At 47.5% G+C, this 17,594-nt stretch overlaps 1 protein-coding gene across 4 annotated transcripts in view; it reads left to right on the forward strand.

The window, feature by feature from the left end:
* srgap3 (SLIT-ROBO Rho GTPase activating protein 3) overlaps positions 1–17,594 on the forward strand; it is a 263,068-nt gene that overhangs the window by 224,556 nt on the left and 20,918 nt on the right. For 3 of the 4 annotated variants that reach the window (XM_069939903.1, XM_069939901.1, XM_069939902.1), the window contains exons 19-21: positions 6,345–6,525; positions 9,562–9,711; positions 10,136–10,463. In XM_069939903.1, coding sequence (XP_069796004.1) covers positions 6,345–6,525; positions 9,562–9,711; positions 10,136–10,463 — 659 coding nt within the window. Of the gene's footprint in view, positions 1–6,344; positions 6,526–9,561; positions 9,712–10,135; positions 10,464–17,594 lie in introns of those variants that run through there. The other variant, XM_069939904.1, reaches the window with a different exon arrangement.

Raw genomic sequence — 17,594 nt, forward strand, 5'->3', positions numbered from 1 at the left:
CCACTTTTCAGGGAGGGGGCTTGAGATTTTGTGCTTTGCGTCTGAGGGAGTACTTCTGGATTCCCCTGGATGGGATGTTTAGAGGAACAGGAGGTAGTGTACTTTGTTGGCCTAGACATGAAAAAATGAGTGCAGACATGTTCTGCTAGAGCTCACGCAATGTTTGACAATGAAAAGCTTATACACACTTTTGCAATGTACTGGGAAGTACAGAGGAAATGTACAAGGATGTTGTCAGGACTGTAAAATTATTGCTCTGATTAGACTTTGGAACAGAGGGGGATGAAGGAGGAATCTCAGTGAGGTGCGGGGGGTTATGAAGGATCTGGAGGATGAATATTTCCCAAGCCAGAAGAATCCAAAATCCAAGGGGGAATAGATTTATAGATGGTATTTTTTTTTAATTAATAATGACATTTCTCACTATCCAGTGGGCAACAGGGGTCTGGAACACTCCCTGAAAAGATGGTGGGTATGGAGACTTGTTTAAAATATGTCTGGATGTTAATCTGAAGGACGCGACCTACAGGAGGCTGGACACAGAAAACTGTTGCAGGAGTAGGCTATTTGACAACAAATGTTGTCAACAGAAGCTGATTCCAGCCATTTAAACCCGTCCCACCCAATTTTTATCTAATTAACCTACAACCCCATACCCCTTCCGTTTTGGAGAGTGGGAGGAAACCAGAGCACCCAGGGATTCCCACGGAAAAATGGGAGAATGTACAAACTCCTTCTAGGCAGCACCAGATTTGAACCCGACTTACTGGAGCTGGAACCACATTGCACTAACTGCCTCTCTAACCATGCTACCCGCTATGATTCACTAGGATCGTGGTGGATCATCTGACCCATTCCCCTTGATGCCATTTGGAATCCCCTTCTTAAACACATTTACAATTTAATCTCCACAGATCTCTCTGACAGTGGATTCCATGATTCACTGTCCTTGGAGTAAAGCAATTTCTCCTCGGGTCAGACCGAAATGTTCGAACTCCCAAGCTGAAACATCTTCACTGCATCCAGCTTGTAAAAACTATGTCTGTTTCAGTGAAATAAAGCCCTTCTCATCCTTCTAAACTCCAGTGATGATGCACCATGTCAGCCCATTCTATCCCCAGTGGGCCTTGCCAGCCCAGCTGCACCGTTCCCCACTGCAACGTGACAGTCATCTCAAAGGCTGCAAGAAGGAAATCAAATTAACATGCACATTTAGAATAAAATACCGCTCTAAATAGAACAGAGAACATTACACCCGAGCCCACTGCACAACGATCAAACTCTTTCCCACCTCACACCCATAATCCTCTATTTTTCTTACCTACATGAGCCCATTAACTCCATTGAATGTCCCTATTGTACCAGCCTGCACCCCCATCCCTGGCAATGCATTCCAGACACCCACTACTCTCTATGTAATAAAAAACTTACCTCGGACATCTCCCCTAAACTTTACTCCACTTGTGGCGCTCTGCACAGTTCAAGAAAGCACAGCCACCATGTTGAGGATCGTTAACGACTGTTTATTTGAATTTAGCATGCGCCCCTTTAAGGGCAGTGCTGGCTCAGTCACCACGTGCGTGGTGATGTCATAATCGCTGTCCGAGGCGCGTGCTGAGAGGGAGGTTTGAATCAGGGAGAACCCCTGATGGCGCCATCTTCCCATGGCTGCCCCACCACGTGGCGTTACACGCGGGGCCGGTTCACCATGAGAGAGTGCACTGCCACATAACTCCCCCCAGAACCCACTATGCGTCCCGCCACTTGGGCAGGCCGCCTCGGTGCTTGGGCACAGCCGTCTGCACTGGCTGTGACAAGTCCAAGTGGGCCGCCTTCAAGCGGTCCACCGTAAACAGTTCCTCCTTCCCCTCCACATCTAGAGTGAAAGTTCCACCAGATTGCTGGAGGACCTTATACGGACCTTCATACGGGCACTGTAATGGCGCCCTCTGAGGTCCTCTCTGGACGAACACAAACTGTGCCGAGTCCAGTTCCTTGGGGAGGTGGGATGACCAGGTGCTGTGGCGTGATAGAGGTAGAGGGGCCAGGGAGGCCAGTTTCCTGCAGAGATACGCCAGCAGGTTCATGTCCTCAGGTGCTGTGTCGGCTTCTGGGCCGAAGAACTCCCCAGGCAGGGAGAGTGGCGCGCCGTATACCAGTTCCACCAACGAGGCTTGCAGGTCCTCCTTGGGTGTAGTCCTGATCCCAAGAAAGACCCAGGGCAGTTCATCTGCCCAGTCTGGGCCGGTAAATCGGGCCATGAGAGTGGACTTTAGGTGCTAGTGAAACCTCTCCACCAAACCGTTGCGGGTGGTAAGCCATGGTGTGGTGGAGTTTAACCCCCAAGAGTCTCGCCAGCTAGGCCCATAGTGCGGAGGTAAACTGGGCGCCCCTGTCGCTGGTGATATGCACCAGCACACCAAAACGGGCGATCCACTGACTAACCAGGGTCCTAGCACACGTGTCTGCCGAAGCTTCTCTGACCAGGATGGCCTTGAGCCATCTCGTGGCTCAGTCCACTACCATAAGGAAGTAGCGCGCGTCCCTAGACACCAGCAAGGTGCCGACATCAACGTGGATGTGCTGGAACCTCCATGCTGATGAGTCGAAGGGTTGGATTTGGGCCTGTGTTTGTCTGTGGATCTTGGAGGCCTGGCACCTGGTGCAGTTCCTAGCCAACTCCACCATCTCCTTCTTGAGTCCGTGCCACACGAACCACTCCGCAACCATCTGCATGGTCGTCTTCACCAAGGGATGAACAAGGTTCTGGATCAGGCTAAAGACTCTCGCCCTCCACTGCGTGGGACTACCGGGCGCGGTGGGCCTGTGGAGACGTCACAGAGCAGCATGTCTGGGCTGTTGGGCAACGGGATGTCCTTGAGGTTAAGGCCCAAGATGGCAGTCCGGAGTGCTTGTGTTTCTGCGTCGTACTGTTGGGCCCGGGCTAGCTGCACATTGTCAAGGCCTGGGGCTAGTGTGTTGATGGACGGGCGTGAGAGTGCGTCCGCTACCACGTTGTCCTTGCCTGCACTGTGGTGGATGTTGGTAGTGAATTCCGACATGTAAGAGAGATGGCGCTGTTGACTGGCTGACCACGGGTCCTTTGCCATGGCGAGTGCCTGATGAGCATCTTGTGGTCTATGAAGACCGTGAAGGATCTGTCCTCCAGGAAATGGCGGATGGCCAAGTACAGCGCCAGGAGCTCCTGATTGAACACGCTGTACTTGAGCTCCGGCGAGCACAGCTGTTTACTGTAAAAGGCCAGCGGGCACCATTATCCATCAAGCCATTGCTCCAGAACTTCCCCTGAGCGCTGTACCTGAGGCGTCCACCGAGAGCGCCGTGTGTGCCTCCGGGCATGGGTGCACCAAAAACGTCGCACTGGCGAGGGCTTCTTTCACTGCTGTAAAAGCCTTGTCCACTTCTTCCGACCAGGATAAAATCTTTACCTTCACAGCGATCAGGGCGAAAAGTGGACGCATGGTATGGGCGGCACCGGGGATGAACCGATGGTAAAAATTCACCATCCCCATGAACTCTTGCAGGCCTTTGAAGGTGGAAGGTTTGGGGAAATGTTGGATGGCCACCACCTTCTCCGGAGCCGGGGCGGCCTTAGCCGCCAAGATGGTGTGTCCCAGGAACTGCAGCGACTGCTTGCCGAACTGAGATTTGGCCGCATTGACTGTGAGGCCGAACTTCGCCAGCCGGGCAAACAGGGTGTGAAGATGGGCTTTGTGTTCTTCGTGGCTGCGACTGGTGATAAGGATATCATCTAAATAGATGAACACAAAGTCCAAGTCCCTACCCACTGTGTACATGAGGCTCTGGAACGTCTGGGCCATATTCTTTAACCCAAAAGGCATTCGGAGGAACTCAAAAAGGCCGAACAGGGTGATGATCGCAGTCTTTCCCACGTCGTCGGGGTGCACCGGGATTCTGGTGATATCCCCGCATTGGGTCGACTTCGGAATAGAGCTGCGCGCCGTAGAGATTGGCCAAGAAATCTTGTATGTGGGGGACTGGGTACCTGTCGGGGGTTGTGGCATCGTTCAGCCGTCGGTAGTCTCCACAGGGTCTCCAGCCCCCAGATGATTTGGGGACCATGTGGTGCGGTGATGCCCAAGCAGTGTCTGAATGCCGGACGATCCCCAACTCTTGGTGCCTTGAAAATTCCTTCTTCAATTGCTGTAGCTTTTTGAGCGGCAGCCGTCTGGGCTTGGCGTGCAACGGGGGGGCCTTGCGTGGCAATATGGTGGAAAACACCGTGCCAGGGGAAAGTGGCATTAAAGCGTGGCTCCAAGTTGATGGGGAATTCGTGGAGTATATTGGTGTACTTATCCCTGGCAACAGCCACAGCGGCAATTTCGGGTCTGTAGGCATCCGTAGTGTCCAAACACGTGGAGTGGAATGTGCGGGCGTTGACCAGCCTCTTGCCCTTCATATCTACCAGCAAACCATGAGCCCTCAGGAAGTCAGCCCCCAACAGCGCAGTGCCCAGCGAGGCCAACACGAACCTCCAGTGGAATTTTTCTTTGCCGATCTGGATCTGTGCTCTGTGGGTACCATAGGTCTTGATGGTGGAACCATTGGCCGCCCTCAGGGTTGAACCAGGAGATCAGGTGCAATTCTCTAGCGCTGTAGAAGGTAGGATGCTCAGCTTGGCCCCTGTGTCCACCAGGAAATGCTGGCTGGTGGATCTATCGGTGACATGAAGGAGTCTGTTCACGTGGCCAGCCATCAATGGCAGAAAAGATGGCTTTTCCAGTCGTTTCCCTGGAAGCTGCAGGTTTGGTGGCACTTACAGCCTTGTGCTCCCCAGTGCTAGTGATAAAAGCACCAGGTCGAATGGCTCTCTTCTGGCTTGTGCTTGGGGGCAGCTTGCAGTCGACTGGTTCCTGATTGAGGGCTGCTTCATTCTTCCTCTTTATGCGCCAGAGGGCATCCGCTCGGGCCGCGACCTTACGTGGGTCCACGAAATCCTCGTCTGCTAGGAGTAGCTGGATATCCTCTGGCATTTGTTCAAGGAAAATCTGGCGGAAGAGGAAACAAGGCTCATGATCCTCTGCCAGGGCCAGTATCTCATCCATTAACGCTGACGGGCTGCAGTCCCCAAGCCCGTCCAGGTGCAAGAGCCTGGAAGCCCATTGCTTGGGGGGTGAGGCCAAATGTCCCCAGGAGCAAGTTCTTGAGGATGGCATATTTACTCTCAGCCAGAGGATGATGGATGAGGTCATCCACCCTGGCTGCTGTGACCTGATCCAGCACGCTCACGACATGGTAGAACATCGTGGCGTCCGCTGAGATGTTTCTAAGGTGGAAATGTGCTTCCGCCTGCCCAAACCACATCCACAGGCGATGGGTCCAGAAGGGGGGGAAGCTTGATTGCCACGGCATTGACCTCAGCCGAATCCATGTCTCTGAGTCCAGAAAGGTATCTGGGCTCGTCGGGGTCACCACTGTGGCGCTCTGCGCAGTTGAAGAAAGCACAGCCACCATGTTGAGGATTGTTATTGACTGTTTATTTGACTTTAGCATGCACCCCTTTAAGGGCAGCGCTGGCTCAGTCACCACATGCGTGGTGACATCATAATCACTGCCCAAGGCACGTGCTGAGAGGGAGGTTTGAGTCAGGGAGAACCCCTGACGGCGCCATCTTCCCATGGCTGCCCCGCCACGTGGAGTCACATGCAGGGCCGGTTCACCATGAGAGAGTGTGCCGCCACACAGATGTCCTCTGGTATTTGCTATTGTCGCCCCGCCCCGGAAGAAAGTTCTGGCTCTCCAACCTATCTAAACCCTCATAACCATACATACCTCAAATAAGTCACCTCTCATTCTTTGTCACTCCAAAGAGAAAAGCCTGGTAAATCTCCTCTGCAGCCTCTTCAAAGCATCGACTTCTTTTCTGAAATGACGCATCCAGAACTGAACACAATATTTCACATGGTCTAACCAGAGTTTGACAGAGCTGCCACATTACCTGAAGGCTTTTGAATAATGCCCCTAATTAATGAAGGCTGAAATGGAACATTTGTTGGAATCAGAGAGAAGTGAAAAATAAAAACAAATCATATTTAAAACAAAGTTGTAAATTTGATGACAAAAAAGAAGAAAATTCTCAAAAAGCATTTGCACTAAAAGTCTTGTCAGTGGTCTGGAAGGGGCTTAATTTGCCAGCCTGCCCCACCTCACCTGGGTAGTCCCTGGTATGTCATAGGTGGTCCACATAGTAAGTGAAGGAACTCTTAGGATGGTGAGGGAGGAGGGATTGAGAACATTAAGGGTGACCGACAGTGTCTGCATGGTTGTGAAGATCACTAATGTGGTTCTCTCACTCTCTACAGAGATCGAGCAGATTGAAGCAATCGCCAAGTTCGATTATGCTGGCCGGACGCCACGGGAGCTGTCATTCAAGAAGGGAGCCTCCCTGCTGCTGTACCACCGTGCCTCCGAGGACTGGTGGGAGGGCCGGCACAATGGACTGGATGGTCTGATACCACACCAGTATATCGTGGTGCAGGACATGTGAGTGTCTATCACTGGGACAGCACAACCCCCTCAACACAGACGCAACACAGCTCAGCAAACCAAACAGGAAGCAGGTTGCTCTGAGAAGAATTCCACCCAAAACTTCACATGTCCACTAGGAATTCCTTCCCTTCGTAAATACTTTGCTGCCCAATCTTCCAACTGGTTGAATTCTCAGATAGGACTTTCCCTGGGTTGGGGGGGGATGAAAGAATGTGCAAGAAAATAGCAGGAGTAGGCCATTTGGTCCATCAAGGCTGTCCTACCATTCAAAGTGGTTGTGGCTGATCTGGCCCAGGCCTTAATTCTGTGCACTTTCCCCATGGTCCTCAATTGCCTGGCCTTTCAAACATTTATGGAGTTCTCCTGAAATACCTCCAATGAGCTGGCCTCCACTGTAGAGGATTCACCATCACCATCATCTTTATTCTTGGCCATTTCAATTTAAAGTGGCCACCTCTGTCCCCTTTTTGAGATGCTCTCCCCATAGTGGTAAGTCAAATCAAGTTTATTGTCATCTGATTGCACAAGTACAACCTAACGAAACAGTGTCCTCTGGTCCTCGGTTCAAAACATGCAGACACATAGCTGGATATAACACACATACAAGCAATACATATATAGGACAAGTATAGCTATAAAAATATAAATAAATATTGTTTTGTACCAATGAGAGACTCAGAGAGTCAGTGTGAGCTGTTCCTTTGGTCATTCAGCATTTTCACTGCCCGTGGGAAGAAGCTGTTCCTCAGTCTGGTGGTGTCGGCTCTCTTCCCCAACAGGAGCAGCTGAAAGATCCTGTGTGCAGTGTAGAAAGGGTCCTCAACAATTTTGCATGCCCTCTTCAGACAATGACCCCAGTTGATCACCTCAATGGCGGGGAGGGAGACCTCAGCCACTCTAATGGTTCTCTGGATTGACTTCTGATCCATTTCTCTGCAGCAATCATACCACCCTGTAGTGCAGCCAGCCAGGACACTCTCGATAGAGCCCCTGTAGAAGGTTGACATAATGGTGACCGTTGCCTTGCCCGCTTAAGTCTTCTCAGGAAATGCAGTCACTTTTGCGCCTTCCTGACAAGTTTGGAGATATGTGTCCATGATAGGTCACTAGTTATTTAGTTATGTGAACTCAAAGAAACTTGGTGCTTGCCACGCTCTCTCTATTACAGAGTTATTGATGTATAGTGGAGGTGGTGGTTTTTGGTCCTCCTGAAGTCCACAATCGTCCCCTTCGACATCCTCGTTGAGAGGTTGTTACTCTCACATCATATCATTAGATTTTCCACCTATGCTCCAGTGCAACTCACCATTGTTGCTGTTGAGGCCAACAACTGTTGGGTTATCTGCAAACTTGATGACACTGAAGCTGGATTTGAGATGGTAACATCTCAACACCAACCATTCAAGATCCAATAAAATCACATCTCATTCTTCTAAACCGTCAAGAATAGATCTTAGCCGAGCAAATCCAAAGGAGGTCAGAAAGAGTACTGAACAATTCCTTCCTCTCCAAGAGCTTGGGTTGAATGCAGAGCTTGACTGCTGGGTTGATGCTCACCACATCCCAGCTGTAAGGGTCCTTGATAAACTGTGCTCAACTGGCCTTTATTCGATTGACTCCAACTTAAAAACTGCCATTATTTCAGCATCATGACCTCCTTTCTCCAGCATTCGGTGCCCTGATTGATGGAGACAGGCAGGCCAAATGTCTTCCTCACCCCCTACCAACATTCCCACTTCCATGGAACTATCTATGAACTATACCCCAGAGTCTCTTGACTACTCTTGTCTTGCTATCTGGTGGGGGAGGGACTACTAAGTTGATCAATTGAAACATTACATTCAGGAGACATATTGATGATGGTCAGTAGTGATGAGAAAGTGTTTCTGACTACTCAGCATGAGGTGTGGATTCACCTCAACTGGTATGATCTGAGGTGGTGCATTCCTGGGGCAGTTGGTCCAGAGATGTTTTTGGCCCCATAGCCATCTAACCAACAGGCTCCATCTCTCATTCTAACCAAAGAGTTCAAAGTGAACTGGTCTCCTCTTCCCTCTGTAGCCTCCCTTCCCCTGAGTTTCTCTCTGGTGTAAGGTCAGTCCAGAATCCCCATTGAGGCACTGCTAACACTGTGCCCTCAGGTCAACATTCTCTGATGTGGTTCCTGCTTCTGTGAGAAGAGGGTAAACACTGAGACAGTGTTGAGGAAAATGGTCCAGTCAGCAGAGCCATCCTTCAAAGGGACTCCCAATACCCTCTCCCAGGTAAGTAAGTTGAAGGGAACCTGGGTGTTTATCCTTTCTTTGGCATCACTGAAACAGATGACTTGGTAGACTTTTATGTAGTGGATTAATAAGGTACCATTTCCCAGGCTAAAATGATCCAAAACTTCTCCACAGTTATAAAAGTTGCTTTATAAATAGGGTACATCATAACAGCCCAGAAGGTCACTGGGGTCTCCTTTAACACTATTGAAAATATTCACTGACAGCGTTGTTTAAATAGAGTTCAAAATATAATAGAAGACCCTTTTCCATCCAGCACACAGTATCTTTGACCCTCTCCCATCAGGGAGATGGTACAGGGGCATCAAAATCAGAACTGCCAGACTGGGAAATAGCTTCTTCCCGCAACCTGTGAGATCAATGAACAGTATCCTGTAACCAAGTGAACAATTCCAAATAATTATAAATAGTTATTTATGAGTATATGTGATTATATACAGCACAGTAACAGGCCCTTCCAGCCCATGAGGCCGAGCCCCCAAATACACCAAGTAACCTGCAAGCCCCAAAAACTCACACACACATAGGGAGCACGTACAAACTCCTTAGCACCAAATGCAAGCCCAGGTTGCTGGTTCTGTAATAGTGTGTTAACTGCTATGGGCTGTGTATTATGTGTGCATGTGCGTGCACTGTGGTCTGGAGAAACGATGTTTTGTCAGGTTGTACATGTACTGTCATATGATAATAAACAAATTTGAGTGTTTTAAATGGAAGAATACTGACTTTTGTCCATGTTCCCCAGGGATGATGCCTTCTCAGATAGCCTGAGTCAGAAAGCGGACAGCGAGGCCAGCAGCGGGCCACTCCTGGATGACAAGGCCTCATCAAAGAATGACCTCCAGTCCCCATCGGACAACCTGCCAGAGTTTTCATTCGGAGGCATCCTGGGCAGGTAGTTACATTCTTTTGTAGGACAAGGTACACAAAATGTCCGTTAATTTACATTATGGGCCATTGTGGGCTGTCTCATAGAAAGAGCGCAGTATGATGAAACTCGTATCTCTTGGCACCAACTGTTGTTAGAAACAATGACCTTTATCCCCGCATTGTCCACGACATTTGACTCCTCATTGACCTTCACCTTTGAGTCCCCTATTGTTCATGACCTTTAAGTTCCCCGTTGTCCCTGACCTTTGACTGTCCCATAGTTGTGAACTTGGAATCCCCCATTGTCTGTGACCTTTAATCTTCCATTATCCTTCACTTTTCACCCTCCATTGTTCCAGACCTTTAACCCTCCCCCATTGTCCATGATCTTTGACCCCGACCTCTGATCCAATGTTCTGAATGATACCCAAGCCAGTTTCCTGTTTCAGGGTGCGGTTAAGGTCGGATGGTGCCGCAATCCAGCGCCGTCGGAGTGGAGGGGATGCCCACAGCCCAGTCAGAGGGACTGGACCAGCCATTGACACTCCTCCGCGGGCCGCTGCCTGTCCCAGCAGCCCCCACAAGGTCATTGTCAACCGGGGCCGGATGGAGAGCCCAGAGAAGAGGCGGCTGGCCACCTTCGGCAGTGCCGGCAGCATCAACTATCCTGACAGGAAGAACCTGGGAGATGGTCATCCCATGCGGCAGACATCTCTTTCCACTCGCCACAGCAGCCTCGGGGATCACAAGGCCTTGGAGGCAGAAGCATTGGCTGAGGTAATGAGATCTTCAAGGCTTTGGCAGTCTGAGAGGGCCATGTTCTGGAGAAAGCTCAGGGCTCATCTGTGAATACCACAGCTTGCCAACTCAACCTGTCTCCAGCCGGAGTCAACAATCTTACTTCAATCTCACAGATAGTAAATGGGAGAAATGGGGATGGTCAGAATTAGATTTGCAGCGGGTGCACAGGTTGGTCTGTGGAGAAGGGGTTCCGCTGTGGAGACAAATGTGTGGAGGGAGCTATGGACCTATCCCTGCCATGGAAGCAAGGTGTGATGTGGAGGGAGATTTATTCTGTTCCTATATCAAGTGGTCTTAAGTCTTAAGTGTGTGTGTGTGTGTGTGTGTGTGTGTGTGTGTGTGTGTGTGTGTGTGTGTGTGTGTGTGTGTGTGTGTGTCTGTGTGTCTGTGTGTGTGTGTTTGTGTGAGAGAAAGAGAGAGAGAGAGCGAGAAAGAGAAAGAGAGAGTGAGACAGGAGTATGTGGAGTGAGCTTTATTCTGCACCTGTATCAAGCGGTCCTGTCTCAGGTGTGTCTGTGCATGTGATGGGACTGTGTGTGGTTTGAGCTTTATTCTGCACCTGTATCAAGCGGTCCTGTCTCAGGTGTGTCTGTGCATGTGATGGGACTGTGTGTGGAGTGAACTTTATTCTGCACCTGTATCAAGCGGTCCTGTCTCAGGTGTGTTTGTGCATGTGATGGGACTGTGTGTGGAGTGAGCTTTATTCTGCGCCTGTATCAAGCGGTCCTGTCTCAGGTGTGTCTGTGCATGTGATGGGACTGTGTGTGGAGTGAGCTTTATTCTGTACCTGTTTCAAGTAGACCCAGTCTCAGGTGCGAGTGATGGGACTGTGCAGGGGGAGCTTTACACTGCATCTCTACCAAGCTGTCCCGACCTAAGAGGCATCATTTGTTACAAAGCAAAGGCAACATGGGGTTCATTCAGGAGTCTGATAATGGCAGGGAAGAAACTGTCCTTGAATCTGATGGTTTGTGATCTCACACTGGTGAATCTTTTTCCTGACTGGAAGGGGTGAAGAGAGCGAGGTCAGAGTGGGATGAGTCTTTTAATGTATTAGCTACTCTACCAGTTATAGACGGACTCAGTGGAGGGGAGGGAGTTGTGTGTGACAGCCTGAGCCACTTTCACAATCCTCTGCAGTTTCTTGTCTACTTGGGCGGAGCAGTTCCCTTCCCACCAGTGATGCACCCTGACACTTGAAGAAGTTGTCAAAGGAAGCAGATGACATATTGAATCTCTTCAGGCTTCTAATGAAGTAGAGGCCATGGTAGACTTTCGATTTACAAGCAGAGACTGAGGACTGCAGCACTAGTGGTGAAGACAGTGTAAGTATGGTCAAGAGAGGCAGAGGAGCACCTGCTTTGAATGGGTGGACTGGACCATATTCAAGGACTCAAACTTGAATGAACATGCCATGGTTGTCATTGACTTCATCAAGACCTGCGTGTATGAGTGTGTGCCCACACTCACATACCAGGAGTACCCCAACCAGAAGGCATGGATGAATCAAAAGATTCATAACCTGCTGAGGGTGAGGTCGATGACAATCATCCAGATCTCTACAAGAAGTCCAGGTACGACCTGCGGACGGCCATCTCAGCAGCAAAGAGGCAATTCTGAGGGAAGCTAGAGACAGTCAAATATTCACCAGCTATGGCAAGCAGTGCAGGCCAATACATCCTACAAGGTGAGGCCAAACACCATTAATGGCTGTAATGCTTCACTACCTAATGAGCTGAACACCTTTTATGCTTGCTTTGAGAAGGAGAACTCAACAATACCAATAAGAATCCCTGCAGAAGCTGGACCCCCTGTGATATCTGTCTCCGAGGCCAACATCAGAACATCCTTCAAGAGGATGAACTCTAGCAAGCTGTCAGGCCCTGACAGCATACCTGGCAGGGTACTGAAAATCCGTGCCAACCAACTAACCAGAGGGTTTATAGACATTTTCAACCTCGGATTCAAAGGTTCCCATCTGCTTCAAGATGGCATCAATCATCTTGATGCCCAGGAAGAGTAGAGTGAGCTGCCCAGTAGTGCTCACATCCACTGTGATGAAATGCCTCGAGAGATTGGTCGTACCTTAAGTAAAGATCTGGACCCGTTGCAATTCGCCTACCATCACAATCGCTCCACAGCAGATGCAATCTCACTGGCTCTCCACTCAGCTCTGGATCACCTAGACACAACACTATGTACATCCGGCTACTCTTCATCGACTACAGCTCAGCTTTCAACACCATCACACCTTCCATGGATGGTCAACAAACTCCAAAACCTGGGCCTCTGCACCCCCATCTGCAACTGGATTCTTGACTTCCTCAACAGAAGATCACTGTCAGTACAAATCGAAAACAATGTCTCCTCCTCACTGACGATCAATACAGGTGTACCTCAAGGATGTGTACCTCCATGGATGGTCAACAAACTCCAGAACCTGGGCCTCTGCACCCCCATCTGCAACTGGATTCTTGACTTCCTCAACAGAAGATCACTGTCAGTACAAATCGAAAAAAATGTCTCCTCCTCACTGACGATCAATACAGGTGTACCTCAAGGATGTGTTCTTAGCCCACTGCACTGCTCATTCTACACCCATGGCTGTGTGCATAGGCATAATTCAAATGCTGTCTACAAATATGCCAAAGACACCAGGTCAATGAAGAAGCATACAGGAGGGAGGTAGATCAGATAGTTGAGAGGTTTCACAACAACAACCTTGAAATGAACATTAGAAAAACCAAGGAGCTGATTATGGCCTTCAGGAGGGGAAAATCAGGAGATCGCGAATCAGTTCTCATCAAGGGGTCAGCAGAACTTCAAGTTCCTGGGTGTCAATATCTCTGAAAATCTGTCCAGGGACCTCCCAGGATGTTAATGCAGTCACAAAGAAGGCTTGCCAGCGGCTATTCTTAGTGAGGAATTTGAGAAGTTTTGATATGTCACCAAAGACTCTGGCAAATTTCTACAGGTGTACCGTGGAGAGCATTCTGATATTGATTGTATCACTGTCTAGAATGGAGGTGCCAATGCACTGGACTGTAAAAAAAAACTGCAGAGAGTTCTGAATTCAGCCAGCACTATCATGAACATCAATCGAGGACATCTACAAGAGGCAGTGTCTCAAGAAAGGAGTCTCTATTGTCAAGGACTCTCACTACCTAGGCCATGCTACCATTGCTACCATCAGGAAGGAGGTACGGGAGCCTGAAGATGAACATCCAGCGGCACAAGGACAGCTTCTTCCTCTCTGCCATCAGATTTCTAGACAATGAACCACAGACACTGCCTCAGTTGCTCTTATTTTTGCACTAATTTATTTATTTTTATATATAATTGATAGCAACATTTGCACCTGTGATGCTGCCACAAAACGACAAATTTTGTGACATGTTCATGACAATAAATTCTGATTCTGCCCATTACAAGGTTGTGGATGGACCAGGACAAATCAATGGAGACGTTTATCCCAGAACTTAAAATATAAGCAATTGCAGTTGGTGCAAAAAGTGATGTTACAAATAGTGCAGACAGATGTTTGGACTTGGGCAATACACAAATGTGCTGGAGAAACACAGCAGGTCATGTGCTCCGTAGGAAGAAAAGGGTAACCTACAGAGTGGAGCAGCCGATTGTCAAACACCCCTCGCCCAGTCTCTCTCTTTCCCTATCACTCTGTCTCATTACCTCCACTTCCACCTGCATCATGGCCTGGTCTGGGAACTCCAATATCTCTGAGTGGACACAGCCCAATGCATCACAGGCAAAACCCTCCCCACCATCGAGAAAATCTACAGGGAACACTGCAATCAGAGGGCAGCAGCAATCATCAAGGAATCACACAACCCAGGATGTGTTCTGTTCTCACTGTTGCCATCCAGAGAAAGGTTCAGGTGCCACAAGACTGGTACCACCAAGGTTCAAGGACAGCTGTTACTCTTCCACTTTCAGACTCATAAACAACAAAGTCCATCAGAGACTCATTTAAGGACTCTTAACTTTGCATATTATTATTGAATATTTATTTTCTATATTGCACAGTTTGTATTGTCCTCTTGTTTACATTTCTCTCTTTAAATATCTTTTCCTGGGCACAGTTTAATTTTGCACTACCGCTAAGTAGAAATTCTGTCTGGCCCACAGTAAAAGAATCTCAACATTGTGTGTGATGTCATGTATGTATGTACCCTAACAATTAACCCGAACTTTGAACATTCCCTTCTTCTCCTACCTGAGAGCCACTCTCTCCCCTTATCACTTCTCAGCTTTTTTTCTCTTCTGCCCTCCTGTAAAGATAGTGATCATGGTTACACAAGGCAACCTGCAATGCCTTACTGTTTGATTAGACTTGGCTGCCTCCAGGGGAATGACACAGAGCAGAAGACACACAATATGCAGATCTATAATGGAGACTTGCAGCCTCATGGCCTCATGGTACCGTTTACAACAACTTTAAATTAAAGAACCTTTTCCTTCATCCACGTCTTGTTTAAGAACTCACACATACAAATACAAGATGAAAATTAGAAGGAAATACTTTAAAAGGTAAAATCTAAAGTCAGCAACGAATCAGTGAAGAGAAGCTAACACAGTGAAAAATGGAAGGATTACATCCACCAGTGAAACTTCAGCTGACAGGTAATGTGGCTGAAAATTGGAACAGATTTAAACAGCATTTTGGATTGTATTTAGTGGCAGTCGGAACTGTCGAGAAAAGTGATAAAGTGAAAAGGTCAGTTTTCTTACATGTCGTGGATGATGAAGCCCTGGACGTATATAATAACTTCACATTTGCTGCTGAAGGAGACAAAATGAAAATGGAAAAAATAATGAAAACTTTAAGGCATACTGCATACCTAAACGTAACGTGATGTTTGAGAGGCACAAATTTTTCACGTGTATAAAAAATGGAAGTAGTGATCAATATGTGACTGAATTGAAAAACAGAAGCAAAACATGTGAATTTGGTGGACTGACTGACTCGCTGATAAAAAGACAAACTTGTGCGTGGTATTCCAGATAATAGTCTAAGGGAAAGACGGCTAAGAGAGCAAAATTTAGACCTGGAAAAAGCAATAGCCCTCTGTAGGGCTACAGAAACTGTAAAAACGCAGGCAAAAGAGCTGTTCAGTGAAACTAGCTGCAACGTGGATGCAATGAGCAAGAACAAACATAAATAATTTAACAAAAAGTGCGCCAAAGTGGAAAGAGAGCCATGTCTAGCAAACAAAAATGAAAGGGACATCAAAAGCCATGTCGACAATGTGGTACATAACACCTACCAAAAACGTGCCCACCATATGGTAAAACATGCTATATGTGCAACGAAAGCAACCATTATGCCTGTTCCTGTAGGAACCATGTGCAACAAAGCAAGGTACATGCAGTAGATGAAAGGGAAATAGAGGAATTCTATGTAGACGTTTTGACTGAAACAGAAAACAGAGGCTGGATTTTGAGATTAAAAGTGAATGACATATATATTTCAATTAAACTGGATACTGGAGCACAAATTAATGTAATATCAAAGACTGATTTTAAGAAGATTACTCAGACCAAAGATGTATGGAACAAAAGTGAAAATGACAGGATATTCAGGTACCGATATACCAGTGCAAGAAGAATGCATGGTCAAAGTGAAACACAAGGACAAAGAGCACATGCTAGCATTCATCGTGGTACCAAAGGATGTACAGGCCATACTAGGTTTAACAGCCTGTGAGAAACTGAACTTGGTAAAAAGAGTCCTCATTGTGGAAAGTGAAGGAGAGACAGTCTATGATGAACTCATAAATAAGTACAAGGACCTATTTCAGGGTCTCGGCACGATTTGAATGGATAAACATATGCCACCGATAATACAACCATGCAGAAAAGTTCCATTTGCACTTCAAAAGCAACTAAAAGCAGAGATGGACAGGATGGAAAGCCTGAACATTATTCAGAAGATAGATGAGCTAACGGAATGGGTGAGTTCACTTGTTGTTGTTGAAAAAAAGAATGGAAAGCTTAGAATTTGCCTGGATCCAAGAGATCAAAACAAAGCAATAAAGAGAGTAGACTTTAAGCTTCTGACGTGTGAAGATATCATGTCACAATTTGCAAATGCAAAGTTTTTCAGCTTGTTAGATGCATCATCAAGATTTTGACAGTTAAAATTGGATGAAGTAAGTTCAAGACTGTGTACGTTCACGTTCATTTGGCTGATACAGATTCCTAAGGTTACCATTCGGATGAAGTCGTGAATACCTTCATGGACATGATCACAAGTGCCCTGCACATATCAGATCCAAAAATGGAGCTCATAAAGTCAGAGACAAACAAAGATGAAACACTGAGACAACTGAGAAAAAACATCTTGGATGGATGGTCCAACATGAAGCAGGACTGCTCACCTGATGTTACAGAGTAGTGGAACTGCAGGGCGGAACTATCAATGGTTGAAGACATCATCTACAAAGGAGGTAAAATCCTTACCCCAAAGAGTCTGAGAATAGAGATGCTAAAAATGATCCATAAAGGACATCTCGGAATCAAAAAGTGTAAGAAAAGAGCATAAGAGGTGATATACTGGCCAAAAATCAACATGATATAACAAATGAAGTGTCAAACTGTGCAATATGCCAGAAATATCAAGCAAGCAATCCTGCAGAACCACGAAAACCACACCCAGCACCATACAGACCTTACCAGAAGGTAGGCACTGACCTATTCGAATGTCAAGGGAGTCACAGACTATTACTCCTTGTATCCAGAGGTGTGTAAACTCAACACCACCATTGCAGATGCTGTAATAACAGGTATAAATTTTGCAATTTAAAGTTCTGACAGTTTGCCAAAGAGTGGGACTTTGTACACACCACGTCAAGTCCTCATTTTCCACAGTCCAATTATCTAGTGGAAAAATCAGTACAGACAGTGAAAAGACTGATGAACAAGGCAAAGGACAATGGAACGGACTTCTACCAGAACATGCTAGTATACGCACAACACCACTCGAGTGTGGTATGTCACCAGAACAACTCCTTATGGGTCGTAAGCTAAGGTGAAACCTCCTAAAAATGAAAGAGGGGGAGAAAGTGAGGAACTTTAAAGAACAACTCA

This window comes from Narcine bancroftii, chromosome 5 (genome assembly GCF_036971445.1).
Source record: "Narcine bancroftii isolate sNarBan1 chromosome 5, sNarBan1.hap1, whole genome shotgun sequence".
Classification (NCBI taxonomy): domain Eukaryota; kingdom Metazoa; phylum Chordata; class Chondrichthyes; order Torpediniformes; family Narcinidae; genus Narcine; species Narcine bancroftii.